We start from the raw sequence: 19,176 nt of genomic DNA, 5'->3' as shown, positions 1-19,176 counted from the left end.
TAATTTGGATAGTATATTATTAACCTCCTAAATCAGGCAACAGGATTCAGTGTATATCTAAGATGATAATGCATATTATTTGCTGAATTTTTAATTAAATATGCTGCACTGTGTCTGGGATGTATGTGCTGTCTCTTGCTGTGGGTCATCTTAAAATGTTTTTCAGCTTTGCTGTTAATCTAAAATCAAGTGATTCAAAGGATATCGCACTGCATCTGAATCCCCGAATGAAAACAAATGTTTTCGTGAGAAATTCCTATCTTTCTGACAGCTGGGGAGAAGAAGAAAAAGATGCCACTAATTTCCCTTTTAGCCCAGGAATGTACTTTGAGGTAAGGTTGCATTAATTAGGATGAAAAAACCAAACAACGCCTGTGTATTAATGAATGGAAATAGTTAAATGATAGCCTTTTTATCTCATGTAGTTAGCGTGAGTTAGTCAGGGACAATAACTTTCTTAAATGTGAGAGTAACTGTCTGGGACTGCATCTAAAAAGGCAGCTATTAAAGTTAAACTTGATTCAAAGTATGTTATTGCTGTGAAAAAACCACTTCTATTCAATCCCCTTCTCTTTTTTCCTTTGAACAAGTGAAAGTGCCTGAATTAGCCTTTAATGTTGCAAGGGCCACCGGGGGGGGGGGGGGGGAGCAAGAGGGGCAATTTGCCCCAGGCCCCACAGGGGCCCCCACAAGTTTTTCGGGGGCCCTGGAGCAGGATCCTACACTTAAGAGCAGAAGCTAGGTTTGTCTGATTCTGAATTAGACCACCAGTCTGTTAATCAAATTAAAACAAACTGAAAACCTGTTGTGTTCCTGTTTTTGCTTTCAGTTGTTAATTTTCTGTGATGTTCATCAGTACAAGGTTGCTGTAAATGGTGTGCACATCCTGGAGTACAAGCATCGATTTAAACAGCTTGAAAAGATCAACATATTGGAGGTTACTGGAGACATTCAGTTACTGGACGTGAGGAGCTCGTAGCATCCTATTCTTCCCCCCTATGTTAACCCTCTGTTGCCATCTACTCAAGTACAAACTGGTATTGAATAGCCCAGATCTTTGTCCCATTTATCCAAGTTTCTGTATTGGTGCTTAACACAAAGTCGAGCCCCAGGAGTCAAAATCCTATTAGACTAGATCTTCCCCAGTTTTCAGTATCTTGGCAAACTAAAGTCACATTATCTACTTCAGTAGGCATAGAGCTCCTGTTATATGAAGAATTCAATTACTTTACCTAGCAATATAAATATTTGCTTTATAGTATTAGAATAACTGCAAAATATTTTGTAAATTAGAACACAGAATGTTGTACTATGGAATGCCAGTAACTATACATTCAACATTGCCTGTTAAGAGCTGGACTGAAATATGATGTGTGTCTCTGAAAATGGACTGTCAACCTCTTAACGGATCTAATCAAATTCTAAGTATATTTTAACCTTTGTTTATATGCAAAGTTAAATGGGAATTACATAAGGAAAGAATGTACTCTAATTTTAGGGAGAGCACATCTGCAGTCTCATTGCTTTACTCTGATTTTTATGTTAATATAACTTGAAATTAGTAATATTAGACCAGGGTAAACCTGGAATAATGCCATGATGAATCAGAACCCTGCTATATTAAACTAGCTAATGTTAGTGTTAGCTCTATATCTTGAAAAGGTATTTCAGCCCCAAACCTAAAACATCTAACCAAAGCTACCTCACAGCATGTCAGCTGTAATTTTTTGAACACAAAACAAAAACCAAAACAACCTCCCTGGGGGCCTAGTGATTTTATTTTCTTATCTATTGCACTGCAGCACAGATGCTATAAGCCACTTTCTTGACTTTCGTAGTCATGTCAGCTCCTGCTCCTAAGTGGCATAAGTCAAGCCCATAGAAAACCCCCTGACCATTATGGTGGAATTCTGTAATTTTAGCTGAGATCAAAGTGAAATAATGCTGTCCTCTATTTGACTGATTTTGCTAGCTCTTATCTTGTCAATTTTTGGAGCTGCAGTATTATAAAAGAGATTCTAAAAAAGAGCTCTTATCTTGCTCAGGAATAGAAGTAGTTATATGTGTGTTTATTTAAAGGGTGTGGACCCATGGATGCTTTGCATTAAATCTGAGCTCAGAAGAAATATTCATGTTGATAGTCACCTACGACCCCATTGACTAAGGTGCACTATAATATGCTACCTGAAAAACATTTTGTAAAATATACTGATTAGCATATACGTGGACCCCCTGATGCCAACATCATTAACATGTCCCTGAGGAAGTCTTTATATGATGCATTTATAACAGTTTACAAGGAAAAGTCAGTATTGTCTGTGATACCATTTCCCTAGAATATATGTAGGCTATTAGGTTAAAAATGGAAGTGTTCTGATCCAGTATTTCTATAACTTCATGTCCTATCTAGTTACTTGCTAATGGTTTTCAGATGGGGACACTTGGTGTGAGGAATAAAATGTGAAATACAAGTCTTAAAGAAATAGTCAGTTATTGCAGTTCAAATGTATAACAGATGCCTTAGGAATAAATGAGTTGGCTGCTGTGAAATTGTATAAAGCAGAGACGACTTTCCAAAAATTAAATCTCAATTTGTGAGCTATGACTAAGTATTTAATGTTTGTATTTAAAGTGTATGAGTTCTAGGTTATCTTTTGATAACTAACCCAATCACTTGCCACATTATGCATATGCTTCAAGCAGCATATGAAACTCTTGTTAAACATATTAATTTAGGGTATATCTTTGACTATGCTTATAGACCATTATTAATTTATTTACTGTCAGAGTATGTCATTTGGAAGTGAGGATAATGAGGAAGAAAAGGTGTGCGAAAATGATTTATTTAAAAGGTGTGGGTTGATATTTCATGATTAAGTTTTTCTACAGGCTTAGGGTTAGAAGCACCAGGAAGTAGTAAAGTTAGCTTTTAGTAATAGTACCTTACTAAAAAATATCAATCACAACGGCCAAAATTCTAGGTAATTTTATGAAATACACTGAAGGAGAGAGGTATAAGATACCTCTACCTAGATATAACGCTGTCCTCGGGAGCCAAATCTGACTGTGTTATAGGTGAAACTGCATTATATCGAACTTGCTTTGATCCGCCGGAGTGCACAGCTCCCCCCCCACTCCCCCCCGAGCGCTGCTTTACTGTGTTATATCGGGGTAGAGGTGTATTTCATATTTTATTACTGGAGGGGTTTCTAAGTGGTAAATATTAAACGGAATGATCTAAGAACAGATAACCTACCCTTTGTTTTCTGCTGCTTAGTGTACTTTAACTGTGATCACTCCTATAACCAGGCCCATTTAAAAGTGCCCATACTAGACAGTGTTACACTGGTATGTAATTTAGGTTTACTTTTCACTGTTAGCTGGAATGTACTTTTCATTTAAGACTAAAACATGCTTCTGTAAACAGCCTCCTCACTAAACATTTAACCTCAGCCTAAGAAAAGTTGGTTTTTACAGCACTGACATTGCCTGGCTATCTGCAGAGCACTATGTAAAGATTATTTTCTAACAGTCCCTGTGTAAGTTTGACTTCCACTCTGTAGTGTAAATCCTGCAATGGGAACAAAGTTCTTATTTTCTAAACTCCTTGAAAGTTGGATTCTTGTATAGTCATCCATCTCAAGTATGGTCAAGAGCCTTAAATGAGTATTGCTGGCTTCTTCACTTATTTTCTTCCACAGTTAAAAACAGAACAGGTAACATCTGCCTCTTCATCATTCATGGAAGATTCTGAAACCAAGGTACACCTCTACCTCGACATAACGCTGTCCTTGGGAGCCAAAAAATCTTACCATGTTATAGGTGAAACCGTGTTATATCTAACTTGCATTGATCCACCAGCGTGTGCACTCCTACCCCCCTGGAGCGCTGCTTAACTACACCTCTACCCCGATGTAAAACTAGTACATGTAGACAGAATGCCTGATTTTCACACATGGGTACACACAGTTGTAAGAACCTAATAAATCAACATAACTAGTAACGTGCACATCCCTGTGGTACATCAGACTTAATAGCATAATTGTGATTATAGTAATCACTTTTCAAAGCAAAATTAGTGTTTTCTGTAGCTGTTAATAACTACTGTTTGAGGTTATAGGCTGGTAGATTCAAATCCCACTGAGCATAAAGGATGAGTGTTTTAAACTACTCAGCTAGCTATTGTGAAGACGACATCTCACAAAAATGTAGCTTCTGAAGTCAGGGATTCTGCTACTAGAAAATGCTTACTGTTACCATGACTGACTAAAAAGCTGCAAACTTAACAGGATAGAAACTAAGTTAAGAAAAGAAAAAAAAAAAAACCAAAAAAACAGAAGTCTGTCCCTTCTACAACCTTGCAGCACATTTTAGTTTATGAAAATTCATCCTCATTGTCTTCCCTGAACTTAATTCATACAACTGTTTCTACAATTCACAGTGTACAGAAGTCAAAAAGCCATCCTGTAATATTTTCAATTTATTAATAATTGTAGAAATTGTCATGATCCTGAACAGTGTACAGGCAAGATCTTAGCATTCGACTATAAAAAAAGGTGTTACTCTTAATTGGAGTGACATAACAACTCTGGGACAATATTAGCTCTTATGTGAGACAGACATTCACATCTTATTATTTAGACTTTACAACAAAGAGGTAAAGGTGCTTCTTAGAAGTAGCTGTGGAGTGGTTCTCCTAAAATAACTTCCAGTTGCTGAATTGTCTTCTGGCATTGGTGTTCTACTTCTTCACATTCATCTAAAAAGCAAACATTAACAAAGATGTAACTAACCTATATGCCTATTTCCACCCTCACCACTTTTATGTTGTAAGTTCTCCCCACACCCCGTTTCATGGGTGTGTCTTTTCACACTGAATGCTCCTTGGGGCAGCGTGCGTGGGAAGCACTTACTATTTGAGCATTACTGCAGCTGAAAAGGTAATGCAATAAAAATATTTTTGAAATAAAGTGGTTTTTCCACTCACAAGAGTGCGGTAAATGTTGTAACACTTCATAAAACCCTGTCCTAAAAGCAGTGCCACAGTCTGATTGATTGGGACTTAAGTGGTGCACAGGCCCAGTGCACAGAGGTGAATTCCCATCAGCTAGACTATGGCTACTAAACAATGCATCCGCTTGTTAACTGAAATTAAAAGTTCCATTAGCACCTCAGGTGTCAAGTCCCAGTATACTAATTGATGTACTGAGTCAATGTAATAGTCACTCTTTTTTTTTTTTTTTAAAGAATAAAGTTATCTAACACTCAGGGCAGTGGATTTTTAATATTTGTCAGTGATCGATCACTGTCAAAGTTTGTTTTGTATTATACTAGTATTCCAAAATTGACAACCCAAATATCCAGGTTATCAACTGAAGCATTGTAGGACATTACCTTCCATTAACTCAGCTAAGAAAGGGATGGATTCTGGCAACAGCAACATGTAGTTCTCCTTTAGTTTCCCTGCAAGTTCTACTAAAGTAAGCAGAGCAGCAAATCGGACCTACAATAAAAAAAAAAAAAAGACGACACTATATAGGGAACCAAGCAATACAGCATATTCTCTGAAACAGAGCTTTTAATAGTCCATGTCTTCAATCAATTCAGTTCCCTTTCCATTCTCCTTCCAGTGCCTTTATTTGGGGAGAGGGGTAAAGTGAATTCTGGGAAATGAAGTTGGCTAAACTACTTGGAGCTGGAGAGTCTGCATCTCTACAGGAGAGGCTAATGTAGTTCAGTCTCCCATACACACAAAAATTTAGAGTCAGTCACATCTTGCAGGGGAAAAGGACAGAAAATTAGTCAAGAATTAAGCCTGGCTGAAGGGATTAGAGACAGTAAGGAAGGTTGGGTTTATTAGGAGGAGGAAATTTTCAAAGTTAACTGATAGACTTTAAAAAGGGAATCCAGTCTAACAAATTTCCACCTCCGATGGGTCCTGAAGCACACTCAGATGGTTAATAATTCTGGCCAAGCGAATGGCAGAGTGAAAAGACCCCCATGTAGAACACTGCCACCATCTCCCTCTGTATTACATCAGCGAAGCACCAGCACCTTTGCTGACTGCAACTGTGACAGTATCATCAGAGCAATGAGACAAGTCTTTTAAGAGGAAGACCCCAAACCATTTAGGACTTCAAGTGCAACTTAAGTACTGTCTATAGAGCTGTTTTAGAGCACTAATGTGAGCCCCGCTGGCCTGAGTGCCCACGCAGGGTGGGAGGTGTAGATATACCCTAACCATCAAGACAAACAGCTTGAATCCCGTCAGGGAGCCTATAACCATCCAGCAAAGCTTATGGAGCCCTGGTGTTTGTGCTCTTGAAAGACTAGCCCTCTTAATACAATGACTGCTGCATTCCATGTCGGTTCTAGGCGCCAGCTGGTCTCAAGGTATAGCCCCAAATGGAATGCATTATTGAAGTCTAGTCTCTTCATAACAAAAGGACAAATAAGTATAGCATGATTCATACACAAAATAAAAGGTCTCTCTTTGTACCAAAAGCTGAAAGCTGCGCTCCTAACTAGTCTGAGGTTCAATAAGACCCATAGATTACACACCAGGCTCAAAAAGATAGCCTATGGTTGCTTCTGAAGTTGTGATTAATGCTTACTAATTCGTCCAGTTGCTCCCCACAACCTATCACAATTAGCTGAGTCTTACCCAGTTTGCCCTCATCACAATCCCACTCACAAAACAATTAGTCATCTGTTCTGCTGCATCAGCAAGTATAGCAGAAATAGAGCTGGGTGTTATCAATTTACTAAAGACATCACAACCTGTCATTCCTCATTAGCCATCCTAAGGACCTAATATACTTTGGCATGGGAGGATTAGATTTTTATCCATAAGTGTAGATGCCACCATTCACACACAAACTCATGAAAAAATATTTCCTTTGATAATCAAAATGTACAGATAGGCTAAGTAAGAAAAATGCTGCTTGAGAACTTGAGTTTGGTTTGTATATTTTGACATGTGGCGTTGACCATTTGTGTTTTAATGGTTATAAGGCTTTAACTTTTTGAATCTCAACATCTACTGTCATTAGATAAATTGCTTGACTCCCCCCATCCAACTGTGAAAATTTAAATAGATCAAAATTGAAAAAAATGCTTAAAAATGAACATGGATATCTTAAAATGATCAAATATAAACACTGAATTCTGCCACACTTAGATATACTATAGATGTAGAACATGAACAAAAGACAGTGAAACCCTGCTAAAACACACGTTAGTCCTTGGAAGCTGATGGACAATTGCCCATAATTAGCTTCTGGCATCCACTCTGAATCTATTCCATTCACACTGTAATAAAGGACCATCTGCAATAATAATAATACCACCAGTGTGTTGCCATAAAGAGCAAATTTCATGTCAAGCACTGACCCTGCCAACGGTAATCTGCTTTAGATGCACAGCAGTTTAAACACACACATATTCAACTAAGAGATAATCCAGCTTCATACCTTAGGTGATGTGTGCCTTGTCTTCAGCAGGATCTGGTAGTTTAGTGGTTTCCATAGAGAATCATCTGCCATTGCAATTGAAAACTGAGCTATACATGGAATCAGGTGCATGGTCACTCTTTCCTGGAAGTTCTCTTCTCCAAGCATGTTTTCTAGCTGCAGGAGTAAAATGATCACAAAGCAAGTCAAACAGAAACGCCCAACTGTTTAACTGAGGCTTAAAAACACCCTGCTGCCCCCTCACCGCCCAACATCAGGTTAACATTTTCTCAAAACACGAGTTCAAAGCCTAATGGAGTGAGATTCCAAAGGCCAAAGTATTAAGAAAGATAAACACCAGTAAGATGAAAAATCTAAAAAGTTAAATTTAAAAATGTTGATTCCCGTAAAATCTTTTCAGCTATGAACTCCCTCTTCTGGGCTGAGGATTTAATGATACCATTTTTTTTTACTGGCGCGTGAAAAATTCAGGTTTAATTCTTGGGGCGTTATATCTTTGGCTGATAAATGCTAAGAGCCTGCAGAGGGAGTGCACTTGGTCTGCAGGAGTTGGGGGAGAAGACAGAAAAAGCCTTTTCATGCAGCAGTGACCCATCCAACTTGGATGTGGTGTTGGATGGCACCACAGAATATCTAATTGTGGCAGATTAAAAGGTCTGAGCAAAGGAGAAGGAGCTGGAAACTCCTGAGCTTTGGGCAAGTCACTTAATCCTTCCAATACTCCAGTGAGGTAGGCAAGTATTAACTTCTCTATTTTGTAGATGAGAAAACTGAGGTGCAGGGGTTATTTAGGTAACGTGTTGAAGTGCTTTGAAGACAAATACTAAAATAAATAATAATAATAATAATAATACAATTATTGAAAATAAAATGGGAACAGGGAGAGATTAATCCAAAGAAGGTCAAATCCATGACCAATTACAAGGAATACTATCTGAATATTTAACAGTCAGCAATAAACCTTTTAAATGAAATGGGAATACAATACTTGGATAATCTCTTTTCAATGTACGTGTCAGTACCTGGTCAACTAGGGGCACCATCAAGGTTTCTGCTCTCTCTTTGCTTACAAAACGCTGGGTATCAAAGAGGAAGATTTTGTGCAAACAGTCAAGGATGAACTGCAGCAATAAGCAGCTCTTTTCAGTGCTGTTCTCAGAGTCAAAGAAAGCTTCATCTGCATATGGGGAAAAGAAGGTGAAGAAAAACCATGAAGAAGCCACTTGCTCCACAACTGGCTAGAATGAAAGGAGAGATTACTTAGCAGCCAATGTTACCATCACTCTCTTTAAGAAATAAGCAGTCAATGGCCTATAGCCTGGATATCATGTGATTAAATCTAGTCCACATATCCCTATGAAATGCAAGGTGCAATATGGCCTTTTAGCTCTTTGCAGTTCAGAATATTGTTTAGACTAATGCTGCTGGATGTGGCATACAGCTGGGGAAGAAGGAGAGCACACAGCTTGTGGGAAAGGTGCTAGGGATTAATTGAAGCACCTGACAATCAGTGCTACTGATGTACAAGCTGCCTAGGTATGGAAACATCCAGTTACCAATGCATTTGCTGGTTGCCTGAGTTCTGAAATGGGGAAGGGAAAAATGAAACAAAACAGCAGCAGATATTTCATCAAGTAAGTTGAGGAGCGCAAGCCTGGCTGGTGTGTTGTATATGGCCATGTCAGGTGAGGCAATGAGTGAAACGCAAGAGAACAGGGTCTTGAAATTGGCTTCACTCATCCCACAACTGCAACTTTGGCTCACTCCAAGAGAAATTTCACGAGTGGAATGACTTCCCCTAGTTGAAGAATATTCCTCTCTTTGGACTTCTGCCCCCCCCCCTCCCAACTAAAGACATCCTTTTGCATCCTCCCCAATGAGTACGCCGCCTTGCTGTAAGATGCAAGAGAAAGCAGGAAGAAAAAGTGTGAGGGGACAGACAGCAAGCTTACAGTGATATAGTATTTCAACTGTTCCTTCTTTGATAACTATAAAAGCAGCAAAGAGTCCTGTGGCACCTTATAGACTAACAGACGTATTGGAGCATGAGCTTTCGTATTCACCACGAAAGCTCATGCTCCAATACGTCTGTTAGTCTATAAGGTGCCACAGGACTCTCTGCTGCTTTTACAGATCCAGACTAACACGGCTACCCCTCTGATACTTGATAACTATAGTAATTGGAAACCTACCAGTTTTGGAGATGTTAATCTGATTCAGGGTGTCAGCAAAAGGCTTCACTAAACTACCAGCAAACAGGCCGAAAAGACCCTTGAGTTTGTCTGCAATGCAATCGGCTAACCGGTAGAATGTCAACAGTCTGTCCTTTGAGGTGCCCTCTGATTTGGACCAATCATATAACTGAAAGAGAGAGAAAGGAAGAGGTAAGTTTTTGCTACATTAATGCAGTTGTAAATTCAGATGTGCTAACACCAAAGGACTATGTTCAAATTCCTACCTTGAAGAAGAGGGGTCTGAAAGAAACCTCCGAAAGCTTCATGACCATGCTAATTAAACAGCTAATAATATGAGTCTCTGTTCTACCAACTTCCTCCAGATCATCCTAGAACAAGTGGAAGGTATAATTCAAAATCGATACAGTAAGATTCACAGCCTGACTAGCATCTTTTAACAAAGTCTGACTTTATGTTTAGGTCAAAGATACATTTGTGAAGCTAAAATTTTCTATTCACAAGGAGCAATCTCACTGCATGCCTCTCATAGCTGAATACACAATTTTTAAAGATACAGAAAATGCATTTAGTAGGAAACAACCTGACGCATTCTTATAAAGAACTACAATTAACATTGGTAGAAAACCACATCCATTCTTGCTCTTTAAGAATTGTCAGTACTCCACCTGTGAGTGCTCTGTTCTGAAGTCCAGGGCTTTCATAAAAAATGCTGTCAACTCAGACTGATGGGAGAGGAGCTGGTCTTTCTCCATAACTGCAATGTGCTCTTTAAGAATGTCCATAAGGGGACCCAAGCAGTTCTGTAAAAGGTCAAACAGAGACAGTTGTGTTAAAGAAGTCACATCCACAGATCAGATCAACTGAACTCCTTCCTCATTTTTTTTAATTAAATAAACACGTGACAATCATTGTCTTTAAATAAATAAATATTCCCATTCACAATGTTGGAAACCCAAAATTTGCACCATTAAGAACTCAAAAGGTGTATCTGACTAAACAAAATAAATTTGATTTAACTGCTTTTCATTACCCAAGCCAAGAGAAATAAAAAAGTTGACAAGGTGTAAATAACCCAGATTTTATAAAATTCTTTCATTTCTGGTAATCTAAGGCACTATCAATAAAAAAGTGAAGACATGTTTGTTTACAGTTTATGACTTAAATAGGCAGTGTCCCTTTAAAGAGTCTTCTTTCCCTCTCCATCCTGGCAGCAAATCTTAAATGCCCAAGCATGAGGTAGTAGTGAGGCCCAGAGGAAAGCTGTAATTCCTAATGTACATCCCTAGCAAATAAATGAAAGCCTTTATGAACAGAATTGTCTCCCATGCTTGCCATGTAGCATGTGAATACTCTAGTCTGGTGGATCCCTCCCTGTTCTAACTTTTTTAGTTTAATATAAAAACGCATATTTAAACTATAATTACATTTCCATTCACTTTACTAATGAATGAAAAAAAAAATCATAACCTTCCAAGCATTTGCAAGTTCATTGTAACACTTGGTAATCGCTGGCAAGAGAACTCTGGGACTGAGCTGTGTAGCTAACATAGTTTTCAGTGATGATAAACGGAGATTAAGCTGGGATGAAGGACCCATTTCCACTGCAATCCTTTCCAAGCGAACGACCTATCAGAAAATCCAAGAACAGAAAAAACAGTGAAACGAATCTTTCAAGAGCTGATTTCACAATAATCTCCTCCAGAAAAGTATTGTAGTCTAGGAACCAACAAAGAAATCACCTACTTAATTTTAAAAGGTTTATACTCAGTTTAATTAGCACTTGCAAAGCATTTTGGAAATGAGAAGCAATACATCAGTGTTAAGAACAAGTATTAAAAACAAAGAGCCATTGTAGTAGACTCATATTGGATTCTTGACCAGTTCAGCTGTCTGTTACTACTTTAAACACTACAATTTATAAAGTTTGTATACAACTTTTTCTCCTTCAATACATGAAAACTGAAAAAGGGGATTCATCAGTGGAATAAGCAGAGGGTCATCACATCCATTCTATGTATAAAAACTGGAGTTTGTTTTTTTTTAATACATACATTTGATCAACTTACTGGTGCAGGAGAAAAACCCTCAAAATTCACATCCCACCTCCTAAAGTAGCAAGCTAAGTATCTGAAAGGTTGCAGGAGGGGAACACCAGCGGCATCATTCCATGACGATTTACTCAGGGAGGCTGAGTAGAAGCAATCAGGAGATTTCCCCCAACCACCCAGATGGCAAAATTCTCATTTTAATTCACTGCAAAATCCTGCATGACCTCCATAATTTGAGCTTCCTCATTCTTGCCCCCTCACCCATATTAAGACAGTGATGGCTTACCTGCAGCAAAGCATCCAACAGATAGGGACTAAGGAAGTGTGCTAGTGTTGCCACAACTTTCAGCAGCGCAGTCACCGCGCTGAGCAAGTAAAGCTCATTGGAGACCAGCTCCTTTTTGTGTTTTAGTGTCTTCAGCAATGCTGGCATCAGCCTGCAAATAATCAAGTAAAAACATACAGAAAGGTAAATCCATTGTCAGTTGCAAATTTGGAGGCAAATTTCCAAATAGGCCTCAATCCAGCCTATAAAACTAAAGGCACAACTTTCATGTAGAAATTTTAGACATGCACAATTTCAGAGTCTATTTTTGAAAACCTGGCTTTCTGGGATTCACTTCTCTGTTCTATTTCTCAAAAAGTTGTGAAAAATATTAGATTTATTTTAAGGCCCCACTACACTATGAAACTGATCATTCTTATCAAGGCTAAGGCATTCTTAAAAATCTGTTTATTAAATGCCTGAGTCCCATACAAACAGAGTTGTATCATAGCTATTTTCCAACTGTGCTGAACAAGGTTTCTATGTTTTAAATACAGCCAGGCTTACAGTGGTAATACAGGCCATTTGACAGATTTTGCAAGAACTTCTGTGATTATTAAATGATTTACAATTCTTACACAATTAGTGCATCATTTGCTTCAGAGTTCTCTCACTATAAGTACTCAGGAGGACTCTCGGGCACTGGGAAGCCTTTAAAGCACACTGTGCACGTACAGACTGCCAATTAGTTTAACAAGAGTTTAAGACAGTCTTTCATAATACACGTCATCTGATGTAGTTCCTGCAGCAGTGAATCCTTTTATGAAAATGATGATACCTTGGAAGCAGAGGTACTGCTAGCGCTTTCAGTGTATAGGTGACCTCGGCTATACATAGCAAAGCACTTCCCATCACATTCCTTTCTTCCTTCCTCTCTGAAGAAATCAGGTCAATGCTGGCTTTCAGAACAGGCACAAAAGGCTCTGGATGGTCTGTGCCAAAACATTTGCACAGTAATTTGAGGCTGAACAAAGCAGTCTGCCTGTTGATGGCTTGCTCCTCTTCCTCGTCATTTATTTTGCGCTGTACAATAGTGATTAGCTCTGGAATTAGTTCTAAGAGCTGCCGAACCTAAGAGAACAAAAGAACACACAAATATGAAATTAAAAACCTAGCTAGGTTCAGATCCTGCAAGTTTTCGTGGGTGGGTGGACCACATTTTGGAACTCAAAAGGTACACTGCTAATACGAAACTCACATTTCCATCTGAAAATTCTACATCTGCCTTTACACACAACACTTCGTTTCTACATTAGGAGAAAGGTGCAAACAGTTTAAACAAAAAGAATGGGCTTAACCCTTTGCCTTACTTGGGCCTTCTGCCAACGTGTGCGCTGCTGCAATTTATTGTTCAAGAGATCCATTGCTTTACGTCTCACAGAAGGCAGCTGGTTGGTCATCAGTCCCCTAATGACAGGGATAAATGTCTGTGTCGGCAATAAGGCATTGACCTGTAAAAAAACAACAGCAACAGAAATGTTCTTTCCTGTACTGCACCATCCAACCCCCGCAAAAAGTAAAGAAGTGTGGACTTCCTGAGAGCAAAGAAGGGATCAGAAAAGAAGGGAAAGCATATCCTGATAGTGCTTTGTTTGGGAAAGGAAAAGGAGAAAGTAAGTTCCTGCTACAATATTTAAGGGTATGGCTACACTGGCGATTTGCAGCGCTGGAAAGCCTCCACCAGCGCTGCAATTAGTAAGTGGCCACACCTGCAGGGCACTTCCAGCGCTGCAACTCCCTGGCTGCAGCGCTGGCCGTACACCTCACTTGGCATGGGGAATAAGGATTCCAGCGCTGGTGCTGCAGCGCTGGTCATCAAGTGTGGCCACACACCAGCGCTGTGATTGGCCTCCAGGGAATAAGGTGTATCCCAGAATGCTTTTATAAATTACTCTCTTTGTTTTGTTATGCAGCCTCTCTTTGTTTTGTTGTGAACGAGCTCCGATCGGAGCTCCGTTCTGTACCTGGCTGTAAACAATCAAATGAGAGGCAGGGAGAGTGAATGAAACAGAACGAAGCCGATCGGAGCTCCGTTTGAACTGCTTATCTATAAAAACAAACACTGATCACAGCAAACAGGAACTATCTGTACCTGGCTGTGAACGATCAAATGAGAGGCAGGGGAAACAGTGTTGGATGCAGGCTGTTAGGGTTTGCAAACATTTTGTGATTTTTCCAATCTCTCTCTTCCCCACTCCCTGTCACAGTACACCACAGGGAGTGAGTGAAACAGGGGGCAGTCTGTGTTGGAGGCAGGCTGTTTGCAATTAGAATTAAGACCAAGGGCTCATGAACATTTTGTGATTTTTCCAATCCAGGAAGCTAACACACAGTGTTGGCTCCAAAAATCCCCTCTCTCTTTCCCCCCGCTCCCTGTCACAGTACACCACCCTCCACCCCCCTCTTTTGAAAAGCACGTTGGTGCACTTGAATGCTGGGATAGCTGCCCATAATGCAGCACTCCCAACAGCGCTGCAAATGCTCCAAATGTGGCCACACACCAGCGCTGGTAGCTGTGAGTGTGGCCACACACCAGCGCTGCTCCTACACAGCTGGACGACCAGCGCTGCAACTACCAGCGCTGCAAACCGTAAGTGTAGCCATACCCTAACTCTCATACCCTAACTGCTAGCCACCAATTAGGAAATAAATTTCCTACTACTTGCTCTGCTTCATTTAACCCACGGATTCCTACACATTTTTCTTCCACTCCAGGCTGCAGTTGGCTAGATATTGCTCACCACCAAAATAATCCTTCTGACACTGCTCCATGCACATTGGCTAGGAGTTGTGAGACAACTAAGTTTCTAAGGGAAGAACATTCAGCACCAGTCACCCTGAGAACTGAGGAGACCTCTGATCCACAGCTCCACTATTGCTGCTAGAGCACCAAGTCAACATAATATCTGTACTTCCGATTAAAAAAAAAAAAAAAAAAAGACTTGAAAAACACAGTATGGCTTGTCACTCCATTTAAATTCTTCTGGAGAAATATTAACTAACTAAAAGTCCACATTAAAAGTTGTAACTAGAAAAAACACCAGAAGGCTATTTTCTTTCTGACAATATCTAGATGGCTGTTTCCAACCACCAGGATACTTAGCAGAAAAACGACCATCATTGAGTTTACTTCACTTCGTTTGCTCTGCCTAATACTACTACTGGCACTAGAAAATTAAAGTAACAATGCATCAGGTCCCAAATTGGTTGGTAAAGATTACTAATGAATTATGTAATATTAAACCACCAACAAAAAACCTTATACAAATCCAAAAATAAAATAATATATTCAGTGTACTTTTGTAGCCATGATGGTCCCAGGATATCTGCAAGACAAGGTGGATGAGGTATTATCTTTTATTGAGCCAACTTCTGTTGGCGAGAGAGACAAGCTTTCAAGTGTACAGACCTGAAGAAGAGCTCTGTGTAAGCTCGAAAGCTCGTCTCTCTCACCAACAGAAGTTGGTCCAACAAAGATATTACCTCACCCACCTTCTCCCACAAAAAATAAAATGTAACAAATGTTATAATCATGATTAAAAAAAAAAAAAGAAAGAGGAAGGAAGGAAAAGCAAAGCCAGCAAGTGGAGTAATGAAAACTCACTTTATCTAGCATATCGTAAGACTTATTGAGCAGAGCCCTCCAAAACTTTGCTGTTGGTTTGTCTGCATTTTCTTCCACTGAGTGTGCCACAACATTTATGTAGCGAAGAACTTCTTCTAATAATCTAGATGGAGAAACATCTTTTAATGAATAACATTTACAAAGTGATTTTATTCCTGGAGGGCAGGAAATTTCACAGACAATAATGAGGGTTAATAAAATACCCAGTACAGAAAACTATTTACATTAGATCTAGATATTAAAATACAAAAAATGGCTAGGAAATAGTTCAAGCTGAGCGCACATATTAAAAGGAGTCCATCTAGTCCTCCAACCATTTATCCTCATTTCCAAAGAATAATAATTCTGGGCTGAACCTCGGGAAATGTATGAAAGCCTGGAACCGGGTAAGAGGTGCAGCACTTCACTTGTGCCATACATCCCTTCTGTTCTTACTGTCCTCCCATGCAAGTTACACCTCCCTCAAAAAACCTAAATTTTGCTGCACTGAAACATCTACTACATTCAGCTCTTTTAAATTACATCTGTGATGACTGTAATACTCCCATTCTGACAAAAGGGCTTTCATCGATAAGGGATTTTTTTCTGGGAGTGAAGGAGCAACACGTGTTTTGGTTAGAAGAATTTCAGATACAATTTCAAATTTTTAGAGACCCTCTTATCATGGCAGCTACATGCTCATGTAAACACGTGAAGCACATGCTCATGGAAACACGTGTATAAAGTAAATACATGGAGTCACGCAAAGCAGACAATTAATTTTTAAAAAAAGCACTTCACTTGTCAAGAATAAACAAAACAAAAAATCAGACAACAGTTAAACCAACTGAAAAACAACCTGCTTGGTGTTTCACTAGAGAGAAACATTAAAGAAAATCCTTTTTGTATTTATTCTCCCCAATATTTTTTCAAACACTATGAAGAGATCCCACGTAGCAACATCCTTAACTTGTAACGAACATAAGATGTTTATAGGGGTTTTTTCCTTTTTTTTTTTTTGGTGTGTACCTCTGCTCCAGCTCCTGTAGCCCTTCAGCTCCATCACATTCGACTATCTGATTAACAACAAAAACAAAAACCAAAGAGTTGTTAGGACTGTATTACAGTAACACACTGGAGTTGCTTCCATGAAGGATATGTTAACATTTCAAGTACAATTTTTCCGCAGCTGTAATTTAGCCAGAAAAAAAAATTAATGACAGAATGAAATCCAAGAAACTCAACTAAAGATTGTTGTAACATTTTTATAGTACATTTATTGCTGATGAATGACACTGGATTACCACCTCAGGTAACTGAAGTCCTCATGGAAAGCACAGGATTGGCATCTGCAGTGCAAGCTTGCCTCATACTATTCTATCAATATGTTTCAAACCTGAGATGGAGGGATCACTTCTAAAAGGAGGAGTTGAGTTTCCATGGCCTTTCAGGCCTTGGCCCCTCTGCTGAGACTACCAGTCAAAGTGCCCAGCCTACTAATACCAATTGCAAAGGCGCATTTGTGATTAGATACTTATCCACTAGAAAGAGACAGACCACTGACACATTTCACGTAAGCCACCAAACTGTAGTCAGATCAATTGAAAAATACTGCAAACTAGGGCTGGATTTGAATCAGTGACCCATAGGTGAAAAATGTCACAACTCATCAGTTCTCTGCTGAGCCACCCGGTTCCCCTAAACTGATGTTTTAAAAAAACCTTTTTTGATTCTTTAAGATTTAATAGTATAATTTTTCACCCCTGACTTAGAGTTTTACCAGATTCCAACACTATATGAATTAACAAAATTCCAACACTATAACTCAAAAGATACCTTATAATATATAATTCCAAACCAAACAACAAAAGGTACTTTGGAGTTATAATGCTGGAATCTGGTGAATCCAGATAGTGTGATATCAATCAGTTATTGAGGCTATTTGCCATTGACTTCACTGTGGCCAGGATTTACCCTGTCTTTTACCTAATGTTCAATCATGCAGGCTAAGTCTCTTTGTAGGAGAACTAGAAAGGAAAAAGAGAAACCCCCAAAAGTCCCCCCAAACTTTTACTAACAACAAATTGCAAAAAGGCTTCAGAACTGTGTAAAAGCCAGTCAGCCGCCAAATATACTTCAGAAAGCTAAAAGAACAGATGTGCTCAGAATGAAAAGAAAACCAAACCACTTGACAAAAAAAAATCTGCATTACCTTTTCCACAAAACTTTGAGAAGCCAAAAGCTGTGCCATGAAGGAGACAGATAAAAATTTAAAATGTCGCAGTTGTTTGCCGGAGTGAGACTCCACATTAAAAAGCTGCACTTCTTCATCTTGTGTTTTCGTCTTGCGTGTTAATTTTTTCGGTCCAGGATCATCTGATAAAACATTCCCCCCTCCAAAAAATTATTTTTTCAGCCATAACTAAGAAAAAAGCTTTTGATTGCCAATTACAACATTTTATTTCAGTTTTAGTAAGTTAAAGGGCAAATAAGTGCTGCATTGTTCAGTAGTTCAGGTAAACTTGAGTGACTGAGATTTAGGGTCCAATCCTACAGTCCTCACAATGGCAAAATCCCCACGGACTTCAACAGGAATTTTGCTTTTGCAAGAATGGAAGGATCAGGCTCAAAAGAGTCTTCCATATTTTTTCAATACATTCTCTTACAAAATGCCATCTCAAACCATCAGTTTTCTTTCTCTCCCCACTAGGTTAATTTTTTCATCATCACAGTGATTCTAAACAATAGGCAAGCCAAGAGCTCAAGCAGAATAGCAGGAGCACTGTTCTGAACTCCAGTCAGCTAGCCCTATTCATTTTGCAAAAGTCCCAGAATCATCCCTGTATTAAGTCAGAAGCAAGACACTAAAATACAGGAGAGGGAAACACGTCTCCATTTCATTAACTTCTAATACAAATATTAAGATTTTGTCTGATTCTTTCTGTATTGTAAGTTGTATATATTTTATCTTTTCTTTTGTGTCTTCTGAAAAAGCTATATGGGAAATGGGCCACGAATAGGATGGCACCAAGGAGGCAGAGGGGGCTGGGTCACAAAATTCTAGACTGAGCATATTTGGAGACGTTGCTATCAGGCCTGTCCAGTCTCCCTTTGCTGAAAAGAGTCACGTAAACATCAACATCAAGGAAGGGAAACGCCTTACAACACTTAAAAAATGGATTTTTTTTTTAAAGCATCAAAACATACTGTTCAATGGGTGCCGCCACCAGAAACCTGCACTTTAAAAAAATCCATTAAAATTTTGAGTTAAGTCCCTGTATTTTTTTTTTTTTTGCTTTAAAGAACAGCCTTATAAAACAAGCATATGCTATATTATACCTCAGGGGTCGGCAGCCTTTCAGAAGTGATGTGCCGAGTCTTCATTTATTCACTCTAATTTAAGGTTTCGCGTGCCAGTAATACATTTGTAACGTTTTTTTGAAGGTCTCTTTCTATAAGTCTAGAATATATAACTAAACTATTGTTGCATGTAAAGTAAATAAGGTTTTTAAAATGTTTAAGAAGCTTTATT

At 39.0% G+C, this 19,176-nt stretch overlaps 2 protein-coding genes across 6 annotated transcripts in view; one reads left to right on the top strand and one right to left on the bottom strand.

Moving 5' to 3' along the window:
• The window catches only part of LGALS8 (galectin 8), a 35,310-nt gene extending 30,985 nt beyond the window's left edge, over positions 1-4,325 (top strand). For all 4 annotated transcript variants that reach the window (XM_039531852.1, XM_039531851.1, XM_039531853.1 and 1 more), the window contains 2 exons: positions 167-332; positions 830-4,325. In XM_039531852.1, the coding sequence (XP_039387786.1) occupies positions 167-332; positions 830-979 (316 nt within the window). In that variant the 3' untranslated portion in view covers positions 980-4,325. The remainder of the gene's footprint in view (positions 1-166; positions 333-829) is intronic.
• Positions 4,326-4,465: 140 nt separating this feature from the next.
• Positions 4,466-19,176, bottom strand: part of HEATR1 (HEAT repeat containing 1) — a 59,416-nt gene continuing 44,705 nt past the window's right edge. For both annotated transcript variants that reach the window (XM_039531848.1, XM_039531847.1), the window contains exons 32-45: positions 17,857-18,020; positions 16,674-16,720; positions 15,645-15,768; positions 13,351-13,491; positions 12,819-13,111; positions 12,002-12,152; positions 11,135-11,293; positions 10,333-10,467; positions 9,931-10,035; positions 9,665-9,833; positions 8,495-8,649; positions 7,473-7,628; positions 5,395-5,503; positions 4,466-4,759 (exon numbers count right to left, since the gene is read on the bottom strand). In XM_039531848.1, the coding sequence (XP_039387782.1) occupies positions 4,671-4,759; positions 5,395-5,503; positions 7,473-7,628; positions 8,495-8,649; positions 9,665-9,833; positions 9,931-10,035; positions 10,333-10,467; positions 11,135-11,293; positions 12,002-12,152; positions 12,819-13,111; positions 13,351-13,491; positions 15,645-15,768; positions 16,674-16,720; positions 17,857-18,020 (1,997 nt within the window). In that variant the 3' untranslated portion in view covers positions 4,466-4,670. The remainder of the gene's footprint in view (positions 4,760-5,394; positions 5,504-7,472; positions 7,629-8,494; positions 8,650-9,664; positions 9,834-9,930; positions 10,036-10,332; positions 10,468-11,134; positions 11,294-12,001; positions 12,153-12,818; positions 13,112-13,350; positions 13,492-15,644; positions 15,769-16,673; positions 16,721-17,856; positions 18,021-19,176) is intronic.

This window comes from Mauremys reevesii, linkage group 3, assembly GCF_016161935.1.
Source record: "Mauremys reevesii isolate NIE-2019 linkage group 3, ASM1616193v1, whole genome shotgun sequence".
Taxonomy (NCBI): Eukaryota; Metazoa; Chordata; order Testudines; family Geoemydidae; genus Mauremys; species Mauremys reevesii.
Note: the sequence above shows the minus strand (reverse complement) of the source record. Positions and strands in the feature narration are given on the sequence as shown.